This window comes from Ixodes scapularis, unplaced genomic scaffold, assembly GCF_016920785.2.
Source record: "Ixodes scapularis isolate PalLabHiFi unplaced genomic scaffold, ASM1692078v2 PGA_scaffold3__209_contigs__length_174095766, whole genome shotgun sequence".
Lineage (NCBI taxonomy): Eukaryota > Metazoa > Arthropoda > Arachnida > Ixodida > Ixodidae > Ixodes > Ixodes scapularis.
The window spans coordinates 57,690,896-57,710,130 of record NW_024609868.1 but is presented as its reverse complement, the minus strand read 5'-3'; the positions used below and the strand labels follow the sequence as shown (position 1 = coordinate 57,710,130).

The 19,235-nt window shown below is 41.0% G+C and overlaps 1 protein-coding gene across 1 annotated transcript in view; it reads right to left on the bottom strand.

Moving 5' to 3' along the window:
• The window catches only part of LOC120838824 (cadherin-23), a gene marked incomplete in the record, with an annotated part of 59,397 nt that extends 41,171 nt beyond the window's left edge, over positions 1-18,226 (bottom strand). Inside the window, 18 exon segments of the mRNA XM_042292461.1 lie at positions 126-198; positions 303-545; positions 2,541-2,790; positions 3,366-3,433; positions 3,508-3,663; positions 7,024-7,191; positions 12,127-12,315; positions 12,407-12,552; positions 14,443-14,521; positions 14,655-14,783; positions 15,643-15,777; positions 15,921-15,956; positions 15,958-16,020; positions 16,096-16,185; positions 16,299-16,498; positions 16,584-16,673; positions 16,767-16,903; positions 17,547-18,226. Coding sequence (XP_042148395.1) covers positions 126-198; positions 303-545; positions 2,541-2,790; positions 3,366-3,433; positions 3,508-3,663; positions 7,024-7,191; positions 12,127-12,315; positions 12,407-12,552; positions 14,443-14,521; positions 14,655-14,783; positions 15,643-15,777; positions 15,921-15,956; positions 15,958-16,020; positions 16,096-16,185; positions 16,299-16,498; positions 16,584-16,673; positions 16,767-16,836 — 2,185 coding nt within the window.
• Positions 18,227-19,235: the final 1,009 nt, after the last annotated feature.

Genomic DNA, 19,235 nt, shown 5'->3' with positions numbered 1-19,235 from the left:
CCATGCAACTTGTGAAATGGCATCATCAAATACCAATTTTACTTTTCGATCACCTTACTCATGGACAAACAAATAGGAGACCCTGTAAGCTTTAAGCTCAAAGACAGAAAGTCTAATCCTGTTACCTGGCTTTGCATTTTCTTTCACACTTGTTTTGTAAGGTGCATTGAGGAAGTATGGTGCACCTTCATTTTTCCTCTAGAAACAGAAAGGTCCAATGTGAGACAACACAGTACACAGTCTGCATTCAATGTCTGAAACTTTTTCAGTTCACACACGTTCGAGGAGCCAGTACCACTCACCTTCAGCCGAATAATTAAAGAAGTGTCCGATGCCAGCGGCGGGTCTCCATAGTCTATGGCCTGAATGATAACAATGAATTTCGTGGCACCATATGGAGCAGCCGTGATGTTCAGGCCACCCAGGAGAAACAACTGCCCAGAATCGGGGTCGATCGACAGAATTTCTGGATTGGATAGGTTTGTGGCTTTGAGCCAGTACCGCACCCTGCCGTTGCCTTGGCTTGGACCATCAATATCTGTGGCCTGCAAGAAGACCATATCCACTTGTAAGAGAAGGTATTTTTAAGATGTTTGCATCATTAAATGATTCATCGAAACAAATGTGTACAAGTAGAAAGTCGCGATTTCCCAAAACGTGTGCTTGGACAAGAAGGGCTTGTTTATACCAAAAAAAGGCTAACACATACAGGGTGACTGAAGTCACCCGGCTCAATCTAGAATGGGCCGTAAAAATTGGCGCCTGCCAGCAGCAATTTAAATTTTTCATCAAACATGTATTTCACAGGTTTTTTTGTTTTTTTCTGTAAAATCAAAAAGTGTAGTTTCCCTTCTGTAAAAAAAATAGGGCTAAAAACTTGCCAGGGTCAACGGCGGTGGCGACGCAGACGACCAAGTCGAGTGGCGGGGCCGCATTTGGCGCTTGTATTGATAGATGGCACAACCTGCTTATTGGGACTGCTCGCGACCACCATGGTTCATTAAAATGAACATAATCTTTGTGTAATGTATTTTCGGTTAAAAAATAAATGCAAACAATAAAAGCAAAACTTGAAGAAAAAAAAAAAGATGTGTTTGCATAACGGCGGCGCTTTTGCTGCCAATGAATTCCGTCTGCATGTTGTCTGCTTTCTTTCGCTGGCCGGCACAACCTTCCTGTGCCATCTATCAATATGCGCGCCAAATGCGCCCCACCAACTTGACTTCGTCGTCTGCATCGCCATCCGCCTTCGACCCTGACTTCAGACACCCTACAGAACTAGTACTATTACACACTATTATTTTATTTTTATTTAGTCCATACTGCAGACCTCAAGGTTCGAGCAGGGTGGGCGGAAGAATAACTCACGCTACACAAACATTTAAAAATGAAAAAAAAAAAAGAATAAATAAAGAAAACTGCTGCATAGAAACACACACATACAAAAGTATACATATATCGATACCTACTATATCAAATCCCATTCACATTGTGATAAATTAGAGGCTGAAGCTACTTATAAAAAGTGCATGGCCCTTTGTGTGAACTGTCTAAGATTTCTTACTTTCATTATCACTAGGTAGTATCTAACTTAAGATTATGTGAGAAGGTTCTCTGAAATCATATGAACTTTGGAGAAAAACAAAAATCTGAAACACTAATGGCCAAAGCAGATGTCACAAGCTGGTTGTCACATACTGATTGTCATAGGTAAGCAGTAAATGCAACAAACTGTTTGCAAGCACTAATAAGGTAGATTCATAACACCATGTAGCAAATATACAGCCAAAAACCAAAGAACTTTGCCCTGTGGCACGTTTGCAACGCATGCAGCTTCAACAGCTACTGCTGTGACGCTGCACGCAAAACGAACATGACAGGGAGAAATTCGTCACTTATTCGCAGCATATTCACTCCACGAAGCCTAAGCTTAAAAGGGCAGTGCAACCATTTGAATGTTGAAAGAACTGGCAGTTTGCATTTTTTTAGTGTTTATGCAAGCCCAAGTGACCAAAAACGCGTCCCCTTTACCAGAAAGACTGCTAGTCTGCTGCGTAATCACAGAGCAAATAACGAATTATTTGCTGATCTGTAGCCACCTGTCGGGGTTTACGGGAACTAAAATGTCAGCGTCTCTAAGGGATACGCGGAAGTCAATAAAACCCGCCCCTTTCCGCTGCTACACTCGCCGTCAGCCCCGTGGCAAAACGTCCTTTGTGTCGATCGCTCGCAGCGACCTTCGACGATGCTAATCCCTTAAAAGTCGACAATCACGGAGGAAGCGGCTGGGGTCTCTGAAGAGAGGGCCCAAGGGGAAACCATGTGAACCCCCAGAGTACATAACTCGAAAGTCGACGTGGAGAGTTGAGAGGCACTTTGACCTTCGATTTGTTTCATTTTTTTTTTTTTAAACAAGAACTAGCGCTTGCAAGAAAATACGGTTTTCTGCTTTTCGTTCCATAGGTGACGCAGATTAATTTCCACAGTTAATTGGCCAAAGTCTGAAAATTGTTGCACCGCAAAGGTTAAACACTACAAACCTTGACAAAGATGGGAGATGCAAATTCTGTGGCATCTTCCATCAAGTCCACCAGGTAGCTGTCCTTGGTGAATTTGGGAGCATTATCATTGACGTCAACCACTTGAATAAAAAGGTTCACTGAGGAAACCTTGCCACCACCATCCTGTGCCTCATATGTGAATGAATAATTGGGCACAGTTTCATAATCGAGGCAGCTATCTTTGCACATGCCTATCCTTATTTGTCCTGTGTCTTTTTCCACTATGAACCTGGAAGAAAGATGGAGCAGAGCGCTACGTCATTTATGTTTTATGCTTACTTTATCAGTGTCACTAATGCAGCACAGCAATTTGTGTAGATAATACATACATCAGACATACAAGTCCAAATTTATGAAGCAAAAAATTTTTAGGGAACCGTTTCATGAGCAATTATCATTAATATACTGTAAACGAGTTAATCTTTAAAAGAACTCAATTTTCACAAAATTTGCAATCTCCAAAATACTGTAAAAAAAATAGATCATGCAAATATATTACCCTACGGTAATGGATAAATGACACATCACTCTCAAATGTGAAATTTTGTGCCCACGGAACAGTTAATAAACACACTTTTTTGCAAAATGCGAGACATATCGAACTTGCAAAAATAAAGTAGTTTACAGTTATCCAGTAAGATGCCGCTACCACAAAATTTAAATTCTGTTCAATACTCTTCCCGGCTCCAAGTTTATCTTTCCATAAAAAACTATACTTTGGATCATTTCCAACAGAATTGCTAAACAGTAGGTTTCTCTTATTCAGTAAAGCTGGAGTGTATAATGGCAGAGAACATGTCACACCTTTCTGAGCCATAACCCTTCATGGCATAGGACAGCTTCCCGTATTGTCCACTATCAGCATCATAAGCCTGCAAAGTTAAGGAGACACCAGGACTGTAATAGACACATGATTGAAAGAAGGAAACAGAGGAATGATACATACAACAAGTGAGAACACAGATGTCCCATTCCTGGCATTTTCTGGCACTTGGATGAGATACTGGTCATTCTCGAACACTGGACTATTGTCATTTGCATCTGACAGGGTGATTGTAACGGTAGCACTAGAAACTTCTGATCCATGTTGTGATGCAACGACCTGCAAGCATACAAAATGATTGTATGTTACAAAAGCTTTAAAACATTAAGCATGTCTAACTGCTCTACAACAAACACAGTATAAGCTCAGACTGCAGTGTCAGTCAAGTCAGCTCACATTAAAATTTATGCGCAGAATATTCTGAGCCATAATGCAGCCTTGAAATGTGGCTTCATAAAATCTATATGAAAACAAACAAATGCAAAGCAACAAAATGAAAGTGAACATACTAGTGAAACGAAGAAGAGGTGCAAGTAATCACTCAAAAAGGTGAAGTCTGCACACCATAACAACAATTTTAAAAATTAGGTTCTCTCAAATAGTTTTATAAAAGGAGGTAGAAATATGTGTCAATATTTTCACAATTCCATTAAGTTTATTGAAGTCATATGTAACTTTTTCCTCCTTTAACATTGTACAGTACTGTTACATGAGTAATTCACCTGCCACCTGATCATTATAGCTTACAAAAGCTGAGAGTGCTCGCAGATACGACTGGAAAAGTTGAAAGAAAGTTCATATCGGTGGACGAGCCGATTATTGGTTGAAGGTAATAGATAAACTAGGAGTACATAAGGTACATGACATGCCTCTCCCCAAGGAATTAAGTACAGTGAGGGATAGTATAGGTCAGGGGTCTCAAACCCACTTGAGTGTGGGGGCCAGATAGGCCTCCCCAGAAAGTTTGAGGGCCAACAGGGGGGGGGGGGGGCTAATATATTTTAGAACAAAAACAAACAAAAAATCAGCTATGGTGTTTTAAGGCTTATGCTACTTGGCGCAAGCTTTCGCCTGTTAGAGAGGGTATAGCCATTAACATCCATCTATACATCCGTGTTTCACATTGCAAAGCAGCAGAGTCTTTCAGCAATACCCAGAGATTTCCTAAAGAAGGGATCTTGTGTTACTATTTGCTTTGGAGAACATTGTCGTTTTGCCGGTGAAGTCTTTATCTTTGACCTGTTTATACAACTATACTCAAGGTTTGTACCTGGTGTGATTACATGATTTAAAATACCACTATTTCGTAAACACGGTAGAATCTTTCAATAGAACTAGAAACATGCAAGCACACAATTGCTGCTATGGTGCTCAATTCACTCAAAAGTATCCAAGTCAAATGTCAAAAAAAAAAAAAAAACTATTTCATACGGTAATTTTTGTTTTCCTGACAATGTTGTTTTTTTTATCAGAATTATAAGAACATATCTGTGTCTTAACAGTTTGTTAGACGAAACAATCCTCGATCTAAAAGACAACAGATTAGTGCCAGATATGTTAAAACATCATGAGTAGATCAACGTTTCCAAAGGAATTGAAGCGACGACAAGAGGTCATTATTTAGGGCACGCTCGAGGCAGAAAAAGGGGACCTCGCAGCCATGGGATAGTTGTGGGCCGCATCCCAGAGAGTCGCGAGCCGCGTGTTTGAGACCCCTGGTATAGGTGGTATTCACTTGACGCCATATTTTAGGCGACTGCTCACGGCGCATGTTCGGCACGTAGTGTTTATTTATGGTCTCCCAAAGAAGACAATCTTGACGGTGTGCAACGTGCGTGTTGGAAGCTTGTTGTCAACATGTGCTCAGCAACGGCAGCAAGCTCAGCCATGCCTCAGCTATGGCCGCCAGTGAATATCACATAAAACAATTTTGAAAATTTTATAAACTTTACAAAGTGCCCACTTTTATTAGGAATATATTGTGCAAAACTGAATTTTCTGATCCGGTGTAAAATGTCCCATAAACCCTGTGTATCAGTTATTGTGAGCAATGTAACCATTTTATAAGTTGTCCATAATTGTTTATAATATATTTTTTTTTTTTTTTAATTTAAGCACCATGAAAGAAGTAATTTGCACTGAGCCCTTTTCCTAAACGAACATTGCCAAAGAGTCCTGAAAGCAATATATAAATAACTTCGATAGTCCTGGCTATCCCCCAAAACTCTCAAAAAAGTGGTGTTCAAAGCTGGCTCCAAACATTGTCGCTAAAAAAATGAAAGACGTTTACAAATCTCTGTAATGCGAAACTAGAGAGCAGCTCTTGAGGAGGAGGAGGAGAGGGTATGGAGGGAAGGAGTCAACTTTCCGAGGGGAGGTGGGCCGGTCAGGATGGTGACGACCAATGATGGTGTTCGCCCGATGGAAGTCCCCCCGGGAAGTTGAATAAGAAAAAAAAAACACTAAACGGTGTTCGATCCCACTGGGCACATTACAACATTGGTTGGTTTACAATGGCCAGTGTGGGCACATTTATTTCAAAACAAAATGACAAGAAGTCAACAGTAATTCACAATACCAAACTCCCAAAATTAAAACCCATACTTTAGACCCTAGTCTCAAAAGCCGAATCCCCAAAAATCCTCTCGGCACCCCTTTTCTAGACTCGTAGGGGCCTCCTTTCCCTCCAGAGACGGATCAATCACTTCAAATTTGCCCATTGTCACATGGTGCACTCTTACCCAATGATCAGCGAGCCGTCAACGTGACCCCCCTCTGACACCTCAATGGTCAAACTTAAATTCTTTGTAGATTCACTACATGCTTTCCTCGCCGCCTGGCTGGCGCCACCCAGTTAAGTTATTGCGTCAATTAAAAGTGAAGTTTCTATACTAAGCAGCGAAAACCCCAGACACAAGCACACCCGCTTAAAAGCTATAATTGTGGACGGATGTACCGCTGCCTAAGACACGGGAGTCCCGGCGCCCCAAACCGACACCCGATCCGTCTGTTAACGACCGGGGTCCGGCTGCTCGAAGCCCCCAGTGCGTGGGGCGGAAGACAACTTCATGTTTTCCCACTGCAAGCGAGCGTACCCCCTGCCGCGGGTCTGAGAGCAAACGCCCAAAAATGTAGACAGAAACGTAGGCAGGTAAAAAAAACAAGCCGACGCAACTGTAGAAAGATAAACTTTTCTAAAACAAATCTTACTTATTACAAACAAAATCCTTCGTTACTTAACAGAAGGGTATGCCCCTCCTCCTCCTCCGTACCCTCCTTTCCTCCTGCCGCTGAATTTGTTCATGGGTGACGTGACACGAAGTCGTGACGTCATTTTAGCGGGAAAACTGAATTGGTGTTGAAGTCACATGACATCAATTTTCCCGCTAAATTTAGCGTGAAAATTTCCCTGCTAACTTTAGCGGGGAAACGTCCCATAATGCAATGCGCACAATTACGCTAACACCAATGCCGATTCCGCTCTAATAACACTAATGTAATGTATTACCTAAAAAATCAACATCATATGATTCAGTCTGCTTAGCACAGAGAGACATACTAAAACAAATGGTCAACAACATTTGCTTTATATGAGAGAATATTCTTCCAGTTTCAGAATTCCCAAATTCAAAGACTTACGTAAAAAACAAATTCGCGTTGGCTCTCATTCTCGTAATCAAGGTGGCTTGCATCAGCAACCTTGATCAACACTGGGGTTCGTCCAACTGCCGATGAAGGGTAAACTGAAAAGACACTCTCAGAGTTGTTGATGTTCCGAAGGTGCAAACTGAATTTGGCATTGTCCCCCTGTAAAGATGACAAACGAGCATTCGTCACGTGCTGCTAGGAAGCATGCAAGCTATCAAGATTCCAGCGTGATTGGTACGCAAACTTCTATAAATCAACATGCACAAGACCCTTCACGGAGTGCAAGGTTGGCATACTGAGAAACTTGTTGGCTGATTAAATGCCATGCTTCCAAGTTGAAGCTGATGTGAGCCCAGGGCAGATTTAGAGGGGGCGGCTCGGATGTCCTGACCCCCTCTTGATTTTTGCATGTGTAAAATTTCGGGCGTGAAACGAGGGAGAGGGGGAGGGTGTTCCTAAACATATTGTACGCTGACCAACACCTGACCCCCCCTCAGGAAATTCCTGCATCTGCCTCTGTGTGAGCCTCCTTAGAAGAGGAGGGACCAATTTACTTTCGCTCACGAAAGAAGGCTGCTAGAAGATAAGCAGAGCCTTGGGTGGAATGTTAATTTCTTATCCATATCCAAACTGCATTCCCAAACTTTGTACCAACATTCCAAATCAACCACAAGCTATATCCATAGCTATACCTGCACCTTACCAACAATTTAATTCTTTGTTTTACATTTTAGGTAAACAGTGCTTTAGTACATGTGTGTTTGCAGAAACAAAACTTTCCGAAGACCACACAAATTGTGTTGTTCACATCAATCCGCAAACACATTGAATTGCAGTTTAAAGTAAGCATGTGCTATGGATGCATCATGTAGGTCAGAACAGCAGCCGAACAAAACATCTTGTGGCAAAGGTCTGTTCAATTTAATTCAATTTAATTCAACATTTCTTTTTCATGTGCTTACCAACAGCCCAAAGGCCTTGTGGTAAAACACCAAACATGAGACATTCACCACAAATATACATGCTTAAACACACACAAGCTTAAAACCATACACATGCTTAAAATTTATACACTTGCTTAAGGGGGGCAAAATTGTACAAAAAATATCAATGCTGCCAAACTGTGTTTAAAACATGTTAGATTTGTGATACCAGTGACGACTTGTGATGAAGATCTGCGTAAAATACTCCGATTTCTAGAGCTGCTAACAGGAATACGGAAGTGTAGAGAAGCAAGAAGAGTAGGAATGTCTATTCATCCAAGAACTAACCTGTGAAAAAAAAACCTAACATCCCAGATAGATTTCTTGTTTTTTTAAAGTACAAAATCTCAGTCTAGATAAAATAAAATAATATTCAAAATAATGTTAGCAAACAAAATATTTCTTGTAGATTATTTGTACAAATCGTTTCTGTATGTGTTCAATGTTTTCACTTGCTGTACTAAAGTTAGAGTTCCAAATGATAGATGCAATTCAAGTTTAGAGCATACATGAGTACTAAAGGATCTCAACAAACAATGATGAGTGGTATATGGTCTAGTTAAACGAGCAATTATTCCCAACATGTGCAGGGACTGGATAACAATGGAGTTCATGTGAGATTTAAGAAAAGGTGATAATCCACAATAACCCCTTGATCTCTTTCAAGTGTGGTTCGACTTATAGTTTCATTTTCTAGGCAATATATATAGGAGAGCATGCTACACTTCCTTGACGGAGACATCCCTTGGGTTTTGCAGGGGTTCAAAAGTAGTTATTCGAGATGCACCATTTTTGTACTGGACAAAAATTGTCCTGCAGCAGAGTACAATCGGTGATAAAGTTCACCTGCTGAAACAGCTCAAAACCGTCTGCAAATATAAGCACCTGCGAGCGTTGCACGGAGAATATCAAATCGTTTATAACAATAATAAACAAAGGACCAAAATTCAAGCCCTGAGGCACACTCAAAATAGACAAGAAAGGATGTGACAAGCAGCCACAAGCCCTAAGACAGTTCTGTCTTTTATGTCGACAACTCCTGAACCAGGCAATGTACTCAGGGTCAAGGTCAGGTTGATGCAATGTATTGCATCAATCATGACCATGACTCTGAGCAATTGGCCTAGAATAATTAAGAAATGTGCATAAATTTGTTCCAATGGATCTGCCTGCTAAAAGCCCATGCTGCACAGAAACTACCTTTCTTTTAAAATGATGCAAACATTTTACTGCAGACCTTCACAATAAAGTTGGGAATACCATCAGAGCCTGTCGAAAGTGTAGAATTCAGTTTTCCGGTAGTCAAAAGCACCTTATCAACCATAATGCTTGTAAAAGGCAAATAGTCACCAAACCCTATGTCACGGGCAAAGTGGTGTTGACATTAGGAAAACATAAACTAATATTACCGTAAAATATTGAGCATCCACCCATTCCACACTAAGCACCCATCCTTAAATGTTGTAACATCTGAAAAAATATGTGCAGGGCAAATATAGATAAAATTTATGACCTAACAAATGCCCATCCCCCAATTTCTTACGATTATCTCCAAGCTTTGAGTGGGCACTTGGTCGGAACTTTACGGCATGTGAAAAGAGCTCAAGAACAAAATTTGGGGACATATGGATAGCAGATTCATTGCTTGTCTTTTTCCTAATATGCTTCTTCAAAAAGTGCCAGAATTTTTTGAGTAGCTTGTTTAGGCTAAAGGGCCGTTCGCACTCTTGCAACCGAGTATGACCGAGAGAGACAAGACCGGTTTTTAATCCTTTTGCGACTTCTTAGGACCAGACGCGCTACTGCGGAGCTGGTCCTAAGACGTCACAAGAGGATTAAAAACCGGTCTGGTCTCTCTCGGTCGTACTCGGTTGCAAGAGTGTGAACGAGCCTTAAGCTCTACCTGCTTATGGTACAGGTACTGGTTATTAGCCAGAAGTTTCTTTGTTAATTAAGGACATAGGCTATATATTTCATACCACATTCAGTTTTGCCATTTTTTGCAATATATGGTAATGTGATTTTAACTGTAATGTTGTAAATCCTTGGACAACCATATGGGGTACTTTCAGGATGATGAAGGTAGTTGGAAATAAGTATATCCACGCATTATTTAGCACCGATGTCAGATCGCTCACGATAAAATAAATATATGAATCTTGTAATATATTATTCCAATTTTTTTTTTTTTTTGTTTGTATTTATAAAAATAGAAATAATCACTGAGACCATATGCATATCTCGGTACACAGCAAGATGATATGACCTTAAAAGACATTGAAAACAAGATTGCAAGTGGAGATTGGTAAGCATCAGCATTTAACAGGAGATCATTTAAGTGAGTCACTTCCGAGACATGAATATTAGATAAAACTAAATCAATAATATTGCCCTTGCAATTTGCAAACACATTCTGTTACATGCAATCATTAAAATTTATATAGTTGAATAGACTATATGCTTTTAAACAGGTTGTGTCATAGAAATATGATTTAAAAATCCACTTTAGTGGCCCTTTAAGACTTCAAACCATGATTACCTTGGCTTACATTCTTTAAAACGGTCATGTAGTGCCAGGAAGTAGGTAGCCTCCCCCAAAAAAAGACGAAAAAGAGAGCCATCTGGCCACACATCAAAACAGTTCAAAGCAACCAACGATTCCTCATCAACGGCGAGATGAAAATAATAGTAAGTTAGGCGTAGCATCTTTAGTCGCGTGCACATCACTGATTTGTCCCCGAGGATGGTTTTTGCGATAGCTTCAATGTCTGAGACCGTCATTTCTGAGTCCAGACAGGACTGTCCTCCAAGAAAAGGCAACAGAAGCACTGAAAAACTGCATTTCATGACCAGAGCAGCACTTGACTTCGTTTCAGCTTGTATTGCTCTATTGAAGGCAAGCCGAAGCAGAGTCGAATGCACATCAGACGGCATTTGACATCCCCAACCAATTTTTATAAACCTTGAAGATTGCGTCCATCCTGAGTATGTAGAACACTGTATCCGTGTCTGATTTGTTAGCCGCAAAATTTAATTAACATCCACCGGTTTCACTGCACATGCCTTCAAGTGTGCAGGGTTCAAAATTAATCATTGGCCAGCATAGTGACTATACCTCATCAATGAATACATTGTATATTCATATATTCTACCACAAAGTATACTTGTGACAAACTTTTTGAATACCCACAAGCTATACTTGTGAAGAAAAAAAGACATGCTGATCAGACAGTGCAGTAATTCTAGTGCACATTCTTTGAAATGGCTGGCCATACATAGCCTCTCAAAAAATAAAGGTTGCCATAGTTATACAGATTTATAACCTATCAATAAAAAAATACAGTATATAACAAGGCCCAAAAACCACTCAGAAAGTCAAGGACTTGAGTCAGCAGCAGTCATTTTCATGTCCCACCAGCAGTGCTACACTAGCTAAATCACATAAGCTATAACAGCTTTATGAACTTCACATTCATCACTGCTGCATCTCTCCTCAAAGCATTAAACAAACTTCAGAGTTCCTCAATGAAAATTATTATTAATAAATATTGTGCAACAGTGCACAAAACATGGCTGTAAGCAATGATGGCACACATGCGGCATTGCGTATGGACAATACATATACAATTTTCTTTAACTCTTCAATGTGAGTCACAGTGTACACTGTCTACCAACACTTCTGCAATCATTTGGTAGGCTCATGAAAAAAGTTGCCTTCATATGGTCCATATTGATAGCACACAGGTGTCTCTCAAACTGCCTGCATCCAGAACAATTTTAAGGTGAACATTCTGTATGTGTTCTATAGTCAGTGACAGGTTAAGAGTTCAAGGGAAGCTTCTCCCACCTCTTTCCACTTTAGAAGAGTGAACGTTGGAGAGGAGGTTACCTCCTCTCCAGAGTTCCCTTTGTTTAAGTGGAAGAAGTGGAATTTGCCCTCAACTCTTCACTTGTCACCGACTAGTCATGTAGACTAGACTGTTGTACTTTCAAACTGCTCAAGCCAATAATGCTGCAGCATAAATTTGAAGGAAATTCCTGGTCAGTAAGACAGCCTGAGGTGGCAGCACTACCAGCACAGCACTGCAAACAACATTTCATCAAAACTCACCACATCATTGTCATTCACAATCATGTTGAGACCAAGGATTGCAGAGTTCTCAGGGATGTCTTCTGGGACAGACACACTAAAGGTGTTACTGTTAAATTCGGGCAGCTGGTCATCATCATCCATAATGACGACATTAACATCTGCAACAGCCACCTCTCCTTTTGGGACTCCATTAACAACCTCAACAGCCTGGAAACAGAAAGTGAAGCACAGTGAGTGCTGCAGACCCTCTGCTTCACAAGCAAGACATATCATGCAAGGTTGGTACCTTCAGACGTACCTCAATCTGAAAATTGTACAGCCCACCACCTTTTTCAATGTCAGGGTCCTCCCTGTCAATGGTAACTTCTGAGGTTTCTATGATGATGTGGTGAACACCATTCTCATCAACTTGCATAACCCCGAGCCTGAAGTATCCTTTTGTATCTAGAAATGATAAACACAATTAAAATAAGTAATGTTTCAGAAATAATGAGTGGCGAGTACAAATCAAAGTTGCATCACTGACAAGTTATGGTGTGTTTATAGGAATTAGGTGACCCTGCAATTATTTCAAAACAATAAATCTGTGGAAGAAAGTCTGCAAGCTGAAAGTTACACAAAAAATGTTCTATGCTGTGCTATAATTAGAGTTCAGCAGTTTTACAGCTCATTGTTTGGAAAAAATCGGATGGAGTCTTTTAAAGCTTAGGTGTATGTTATGTTTTCGGATAGTTTAAAATTCGAAATGTACTGAGGCTTCTGATTTTTACTTTTTAAGAGAGGACACTACCCAGAAAACAGATTCTGCAAAAAAGTCGATTTTGAAAAGTGCCCTATTTACATCCACCAACATCTAGAGAGTATTCCCAGACAGTTTGATTTTTATATACAATGCATAGTTATTTTTTTATAAATTATTTTCAGTCCACCAATGTTAAAGAAAAGGTTGAGGTTCAGGCACTTTGAATGCATTTTTCTCCAATCCACTTCTTGGCATAAATCCCACCTTAATAAAACTATTGTTTCAGTATGAAACTATCGAGATTTAATATTTGCAGCTTATATGCCAAAATTTTATGGAGACGGTTACTATGAACTTTGATTTTGCATTTTCATCTTCCTTTATTATAAAAAACTGTAATTTGCAAAACTTAGTAAATGTGGAAAAAAAAATTTTATACATTTTTTTTACCTTAAAATGCAAGTTTTCTGAAATCTCTTTTCATAGCAACAGGTATTCCAGTATGCATTCCACCAGAAAATTATGTGGTTATCAACACCATTTCTATACAATAGATTTATTGAGCAAATTCCATTCAAAGCTATGCTTCAATTCATTCTGGGGGTATAAAATTGGTTCACAGGGCTGAAGCTTTACGTGCCCTCCTTCTATATGGCTGCAAAGACCACCTGAAAATATCACGCCGGTTGAGCGAGCGGTTCAAAAGTTGACATTCCCAGGTAGTGTCCCTCCTTAAGACTCAACTTTCCAAGACTTGCCAAGCTTATCTTAAATGCTTACCAAAATCTCCAATAAAAATGTCTAATAAGAAATTATCAAGAATATGCACTTTATTCATATTCCTTATCAATTTGTTATTCCCTATCAATCTGACACAAATCATGCCAGAAATCTGAATACATTGGATTGTTTCAGGACAATTATCATTTAATCCTTCATTTTCTGGGCAGTTTTCCCAATATATACAGGCTTCACAAGTTAAACTTACCATATAAGTATATATTTCAATCACTTTTTCACTTGGTACTAAACATTTCTGATTGTAAAAGAACAGCCTGGTTGGGGGAAACAAGCTTCTGTTTGATCAAGATAATGTTCGACTCTGTGAAGCCAGACGTCGGACAAAAGTAAAAATCATATTAGAAGGACGAAAAAATTAATTTAAGCTTACTAGGTAAAAGACATACCCATCGCTTTTTTGGCAAGTTAAAATCCTAAAAGCTTGCGTTTCTCAGACTCTGGGGGTGAAATCGTTACTAGCTCATGTTTATCTAAGGTTTTAAAGATAATACAGAAAGGCATCTCCTATTTATAATCACTCTGATTCTACCACAAAATTTCCAAACAAATGTAAGCAAACAATGTGACTGCTGGCAAAGCCACTTTGATAAATTAAAAATATAATCACTCTGATTCTACCACAAAATTTTCAAACAAATGTAAGCAAACAATATGACTGCTGTTAAAGTCACTTTAATAAATTAAAAACCAAGAAGCACCAAAAATGGCCACAAACTTAAAGGTATAGTTCTGCTCAGCAACATTCACTGATAAGCAAGTTAAAGTTAGTGTAAAAAAGCATGAATGCATACCATTGAGGAGCTTAAATGACAGCTGCCTCCTAACACCTGCATCTGCATCATGTGCTGATACCAACAGGACAGAAGTTCCCTGTAGACATGAACACACCTTTTAATCAGGATCCTTACCTGTGACTTTTACAGTGCTGTTAGAAACTGCATATCAAAAGAGCCAAAAAAAATTCACAACTTTTGGAAGTCAAACAAGAAAGATGAAGCATCACCTCTCGGCTGTTTTCAGAAACAGTGGCTGAATATGACGCTGCCACAAACACAGGTGGTTGGTCTTGAACATCCCTAACTTTAATGATAACATCAGCTGTTGAGTTCATTCTGTTCTCAGTTGCAAGATCCTGATAACAAAGAAGGGTAAAAAGAGATATGTTAGTGGTGAAATACCTCAGAGTTGCCAAAAATAATTATTTCAACCAAAAGTTCTGAAATAGCACAGCATAATTTGCTGCGGCACCAAAATTATGCTTTCTTACGGTGGCAGGAAGGTCATTTTACATTCTAAATCTGCCACAGACACCGCACTACCGGTTTTGAAACTCCTCATATAAATGCTGTCTAATAAATCTTTCTAGAAAAGTACAAGCTCAAGAATAAATTTCCCTAAATCCTTATTACCTAAGATTAGGGCTGACATGTTTAAGGTGTCATTCTTCTTATTGAAATGTGATGGGTCAGCACAATATCATTAAGGAAGAGTATATGGTGAGGTAAGTTTCAATCTGCATGCCTGGTGCTCAATATTTCAGGCAGGTACATGTAGAGTAACTCTACATAGACATGCCCATGACCTTTCCACTAATGAAATAGCAATCTCATTAGTTACAACTACATTGTTGTTGTGGGTATATCTATGATAATATGGTTAACTGTACTCCACCATTATACTCTGTTTTATGCACCCCACTTACAGAGCTTCCAGCAGAAGTATGTGGCTTTATCTAGTATCTCATGTGCATGATAGCACATAAAATGAAATGCTAGATCATGCCATACATTTGCACCTGCAGCTTTGACAGTGTTTCTGCAATTATTAAGGAAAATAAAGTTTCAAAACTTGTTTATATTAAAATTGCTTAGCTGCTTAAGTAAGGATAAGTACATTTTAAGCTGAACCCAGCTTGCCACAGTGTTTGAGGTATAACACTAAAGTTGTGACACAATATGAAGAAAGAGTAAGTGTACATAAAAACAACTTACATTTGCCAGTAGGCTCATCACATAAGTTGTTTCTTCTTCGTAATCCAGTTCCTTGTCCAATACAATTTCTTGAAGGAACTTTCCAATACCCAGTCTTACTTGCCTCAAGGCAAACAAGCTGCAAGCTTTTGGTGTCTACAATCAAGGGAAACCAAATCAAAAGGGAACAATCAGTTGATTGCAAAGCTCTAATGTCAAAATTAACAAACAATCTTACAAATGGTATACTTCAAATTTTTTTTCTCCTATTCTACAACACATGGAAACCTGGAACTCACAAGTTGTTTCTGGCAAGTGACTTGGACATCTGCATTTAATGCCTAGATCAGCATCAGTCACTAGGACTCCTTTGTAAACTGTAGTCCCAATTGTAGTGTCCTGCAGTGAAGGTCAATAAAAATATGTTAAATGCAAATGTACGCAACTGTTTCTCTTGTGTGGGATGAGCCTCACCTCGTCCACATGGAATGTGTAAGGGCCGTTCTCAAACACCGGAGGGTTGTCATTGTAATCAAGGATGCTTATTTCTCTTTGCAAGGAGACCTGAAACAGGAATTTTGCCGAAACATCAGGTCATCAAATTACCATCAGCCCAACGTCTTAATGGTAGTGCGTCCACAACAACCATTGTTCCAGCGCCCATGTGTGATGCTTACCGTGTTGGCTTTTTGGCCTTGTGTCTTTTCGTCAGTAATGCTAATAATGACATCGACCGTGCTTTCCTCCTCCCTATCCAAGGGTCGAGTCAATTTTACGACGCCAGTGTCCTTGTTCACACTGAATGTTCCCCCACTGATATAGTATGAAAGCCTTGTGTGTTCTGGGTCTATGGCTCTTAATGTGTACACCGATGTCCCTGCAAGGAAATGACAGATGAGTTGGTTATTACATATGACCAGAACCAGAATCAGAGTTTTTCACAATGCTAATCCACTACTCACCAACTGGTGTATCTTCACGGATGGAGAATTTTTCCATGTTTCCGCCGACTAGAAATTCTGGTGGTGCATTTGCCTGACCTTGGCATAGTGCTTTGTTGCCCAAAAAAATTAAAAAAATATTGAGTTAAAATTCACCTTTCCTTTTCTATATAGAACATAAATTTGATGTCTCATAAGACTCACCTATCACAAGAACTAAAGGGAACCACCTCCATACTTCGAACGGTGTGAAGGGTGATGTGGCAAATGCCATTTTGTAGCTCCTACAGACTGGCCTTTTTATGCAATGCCTCCTTCCCCTTGAAGCATCTTGACAAGCCCTGAAATAGGTGACAATCTTGACCTTGCATCTATTAGGTCACACTAAAAAACATTGTTAATCTGCCAGATGTCACTACTTCTACACACTATGTTGTGATAGCTATATGCTGTTCATGGTGTTGGTTAATCACCAGATTACTCCAACAACACTGCCGATTTAAGGATTGAGGGTGGAACGAAATGCCACCGTTTCTATTAGAAATGCCAAACCTACAAAAGGTTTGCTGTAAAAAAAATAAATAAATAAAACAAAAGTGGGAGACAGTCTAGAGTAAACGAGCGGCATACCGTTGCATGTCGCAACTTTTCAAGGCTGTTATTCCTTCGTGCGGCGCTGCCCTTAAACCGGTAATTCAAACAGATCACCTCAATCCTCCCGCTTCAGGGCAGCGCTATCGTCGCGATTCAATTCGCGCGATTCTGTGACACAGATGACGCGCAGACGCAAGTTCATCCGAAGCTTGTTTTCGTTGCGATTCAACTGTCCCGGGCAAAGTAATGCGCAATATTTAAACTGCTCACCACTCGGATTCTTTCATGCATCCTCGCACGGATGCAAGCTAGGATATATCACGCCTTTGCGATACAGGGACACATCGAAGCTTCGATTGATATATAGGCTCGACATTCCAGGTCACTTACGAGGACGTGGTTCAGTCCTGGAGGTATCCACGACTGACGTCGGTATCACAAGCACACACGACCACACACACACACATGAAGTCACAAGCACAAACGCACTTCACGCTGCACAATATACTCCAAACGAAGTTCCAAAGTGGCAGCTGAGGTTTCAGTTTCCCAGTCTTTTACGCCATGTCGAAGCTCGCGACGCGGGACGACGACGTCTTGGGCCGTCGCCGTAGCCAGCCGAGAAAGTAGGGGCGCGCAACCGTGACTTGTTCCCGGGAGACAGGTGGACGATCGAACGACACTGCTCACGATATCCAGCCTTGTCCGACAATCGAGGTAAAATGTAGAAACAAGGTTCGCCTTGTTTCTCAGCTGCCCTCCTCGCCTGGCGGCCTTCTTGCTCCCCCCTCCTTCCTTCCTTCCTTCCGAGATGTGGCGGCGGCGAACGCGGAAATCTGGCTCGGAAGAACCCTCCGTGGCACTCTGGTCGGCGTGGAAGGGCGTCAGTTCCCAAGGCTTTCCACTTGGGAGCAGTCAACGCACTAAACCGGTTTTCCGCCTCCATGACTTGACCCACACTGGGAAAGGCCCGACCGGTGAGAGAAAGAAGGGGCCCCGTTGAGTCTGGAATTCTCGTGCTCGCTTCTTTTCCTTGCGATTACGTCAGTAGCAGGCGGCAGGCCGGCGAGCGGCGAGCAGTCCGCCGGCGCTAGCTGCCGGAGCGCAACACACGAGTGTCCGGTGCGCGCTTGGCGGTCTTCTTTTCTTTTTTTTTTTTTAATTTTTTTTCTTGTTTTTTTTTTTTTTTTTCGCTGCGTGCATTAGTGTTGCCGGTGCTCTTTCGATTTCCAAGCTCCGCGTTTATTTTCGGCACCGTATGCCAGAACCACTTTTTGGCCAGAACACACCGCAAAAATAAATTAGGCATCGCGGAGAGTTCAAACTCCGTTAGAACGTAGCCCCCACCGTTCGAGCTAGATGCCAAAGTTTCAGCACCATGAAATTTCCAATAGGAAATTGGGTCTATTTCCGCCCGTTTTCGGTTTCTAGTGCCATAGATCGAGAGCTCCGTCGGCCGCCATTTTCCTATTGAAATTTTCAGAAAATCGCTTATAACTTTTGAATAGGGTAACAGTTGGTGCTGAAACTTAGGCATCTTGCTCGAACGGCTGGGGCTGCGTTCTGGTATACACGCAGCAGCAGAAAACAGTGCACTATGTCAGACGTCAGGCATTTATACGCTGCATCAACTACCAAATCCCAGCAGCGGTGCCTTGCCTATAGACCTTTCCAAAAAGAGCGCTCTGGCCGCCGCCATTTTGCGAATCGAGCGACCCCTATCAGCCAGAAATGTGTGGCACCCGCCTGAGCTGTGGAAACCCGGTCACCGTGACTCCCCACGTGCATTTTGCATTAGGAGTTCGCCGGCTTTTCTTGGAAGTATTTACATTATTTACCTGTTTAGGATGCCTACCCTTTGTGTGTTATCTTCCAGTGTGAGAACCAGGGAATATCAGGGCTCGTAGCCCGCTCGGCCTTCGCAGGAAACGAACGAAGAGAGCGAACGTCAAGCAGCCCGCGACGCAGGCAGTTCGACGTGCTTGGAGGATTATTTCCGTCGAGATAATCTCCAAAAAGCCTTCCAGGCTGTGTTCCGGGTCTTCGCAAAAACTAGCTGATAGGGTCGGGTCCGGGGTG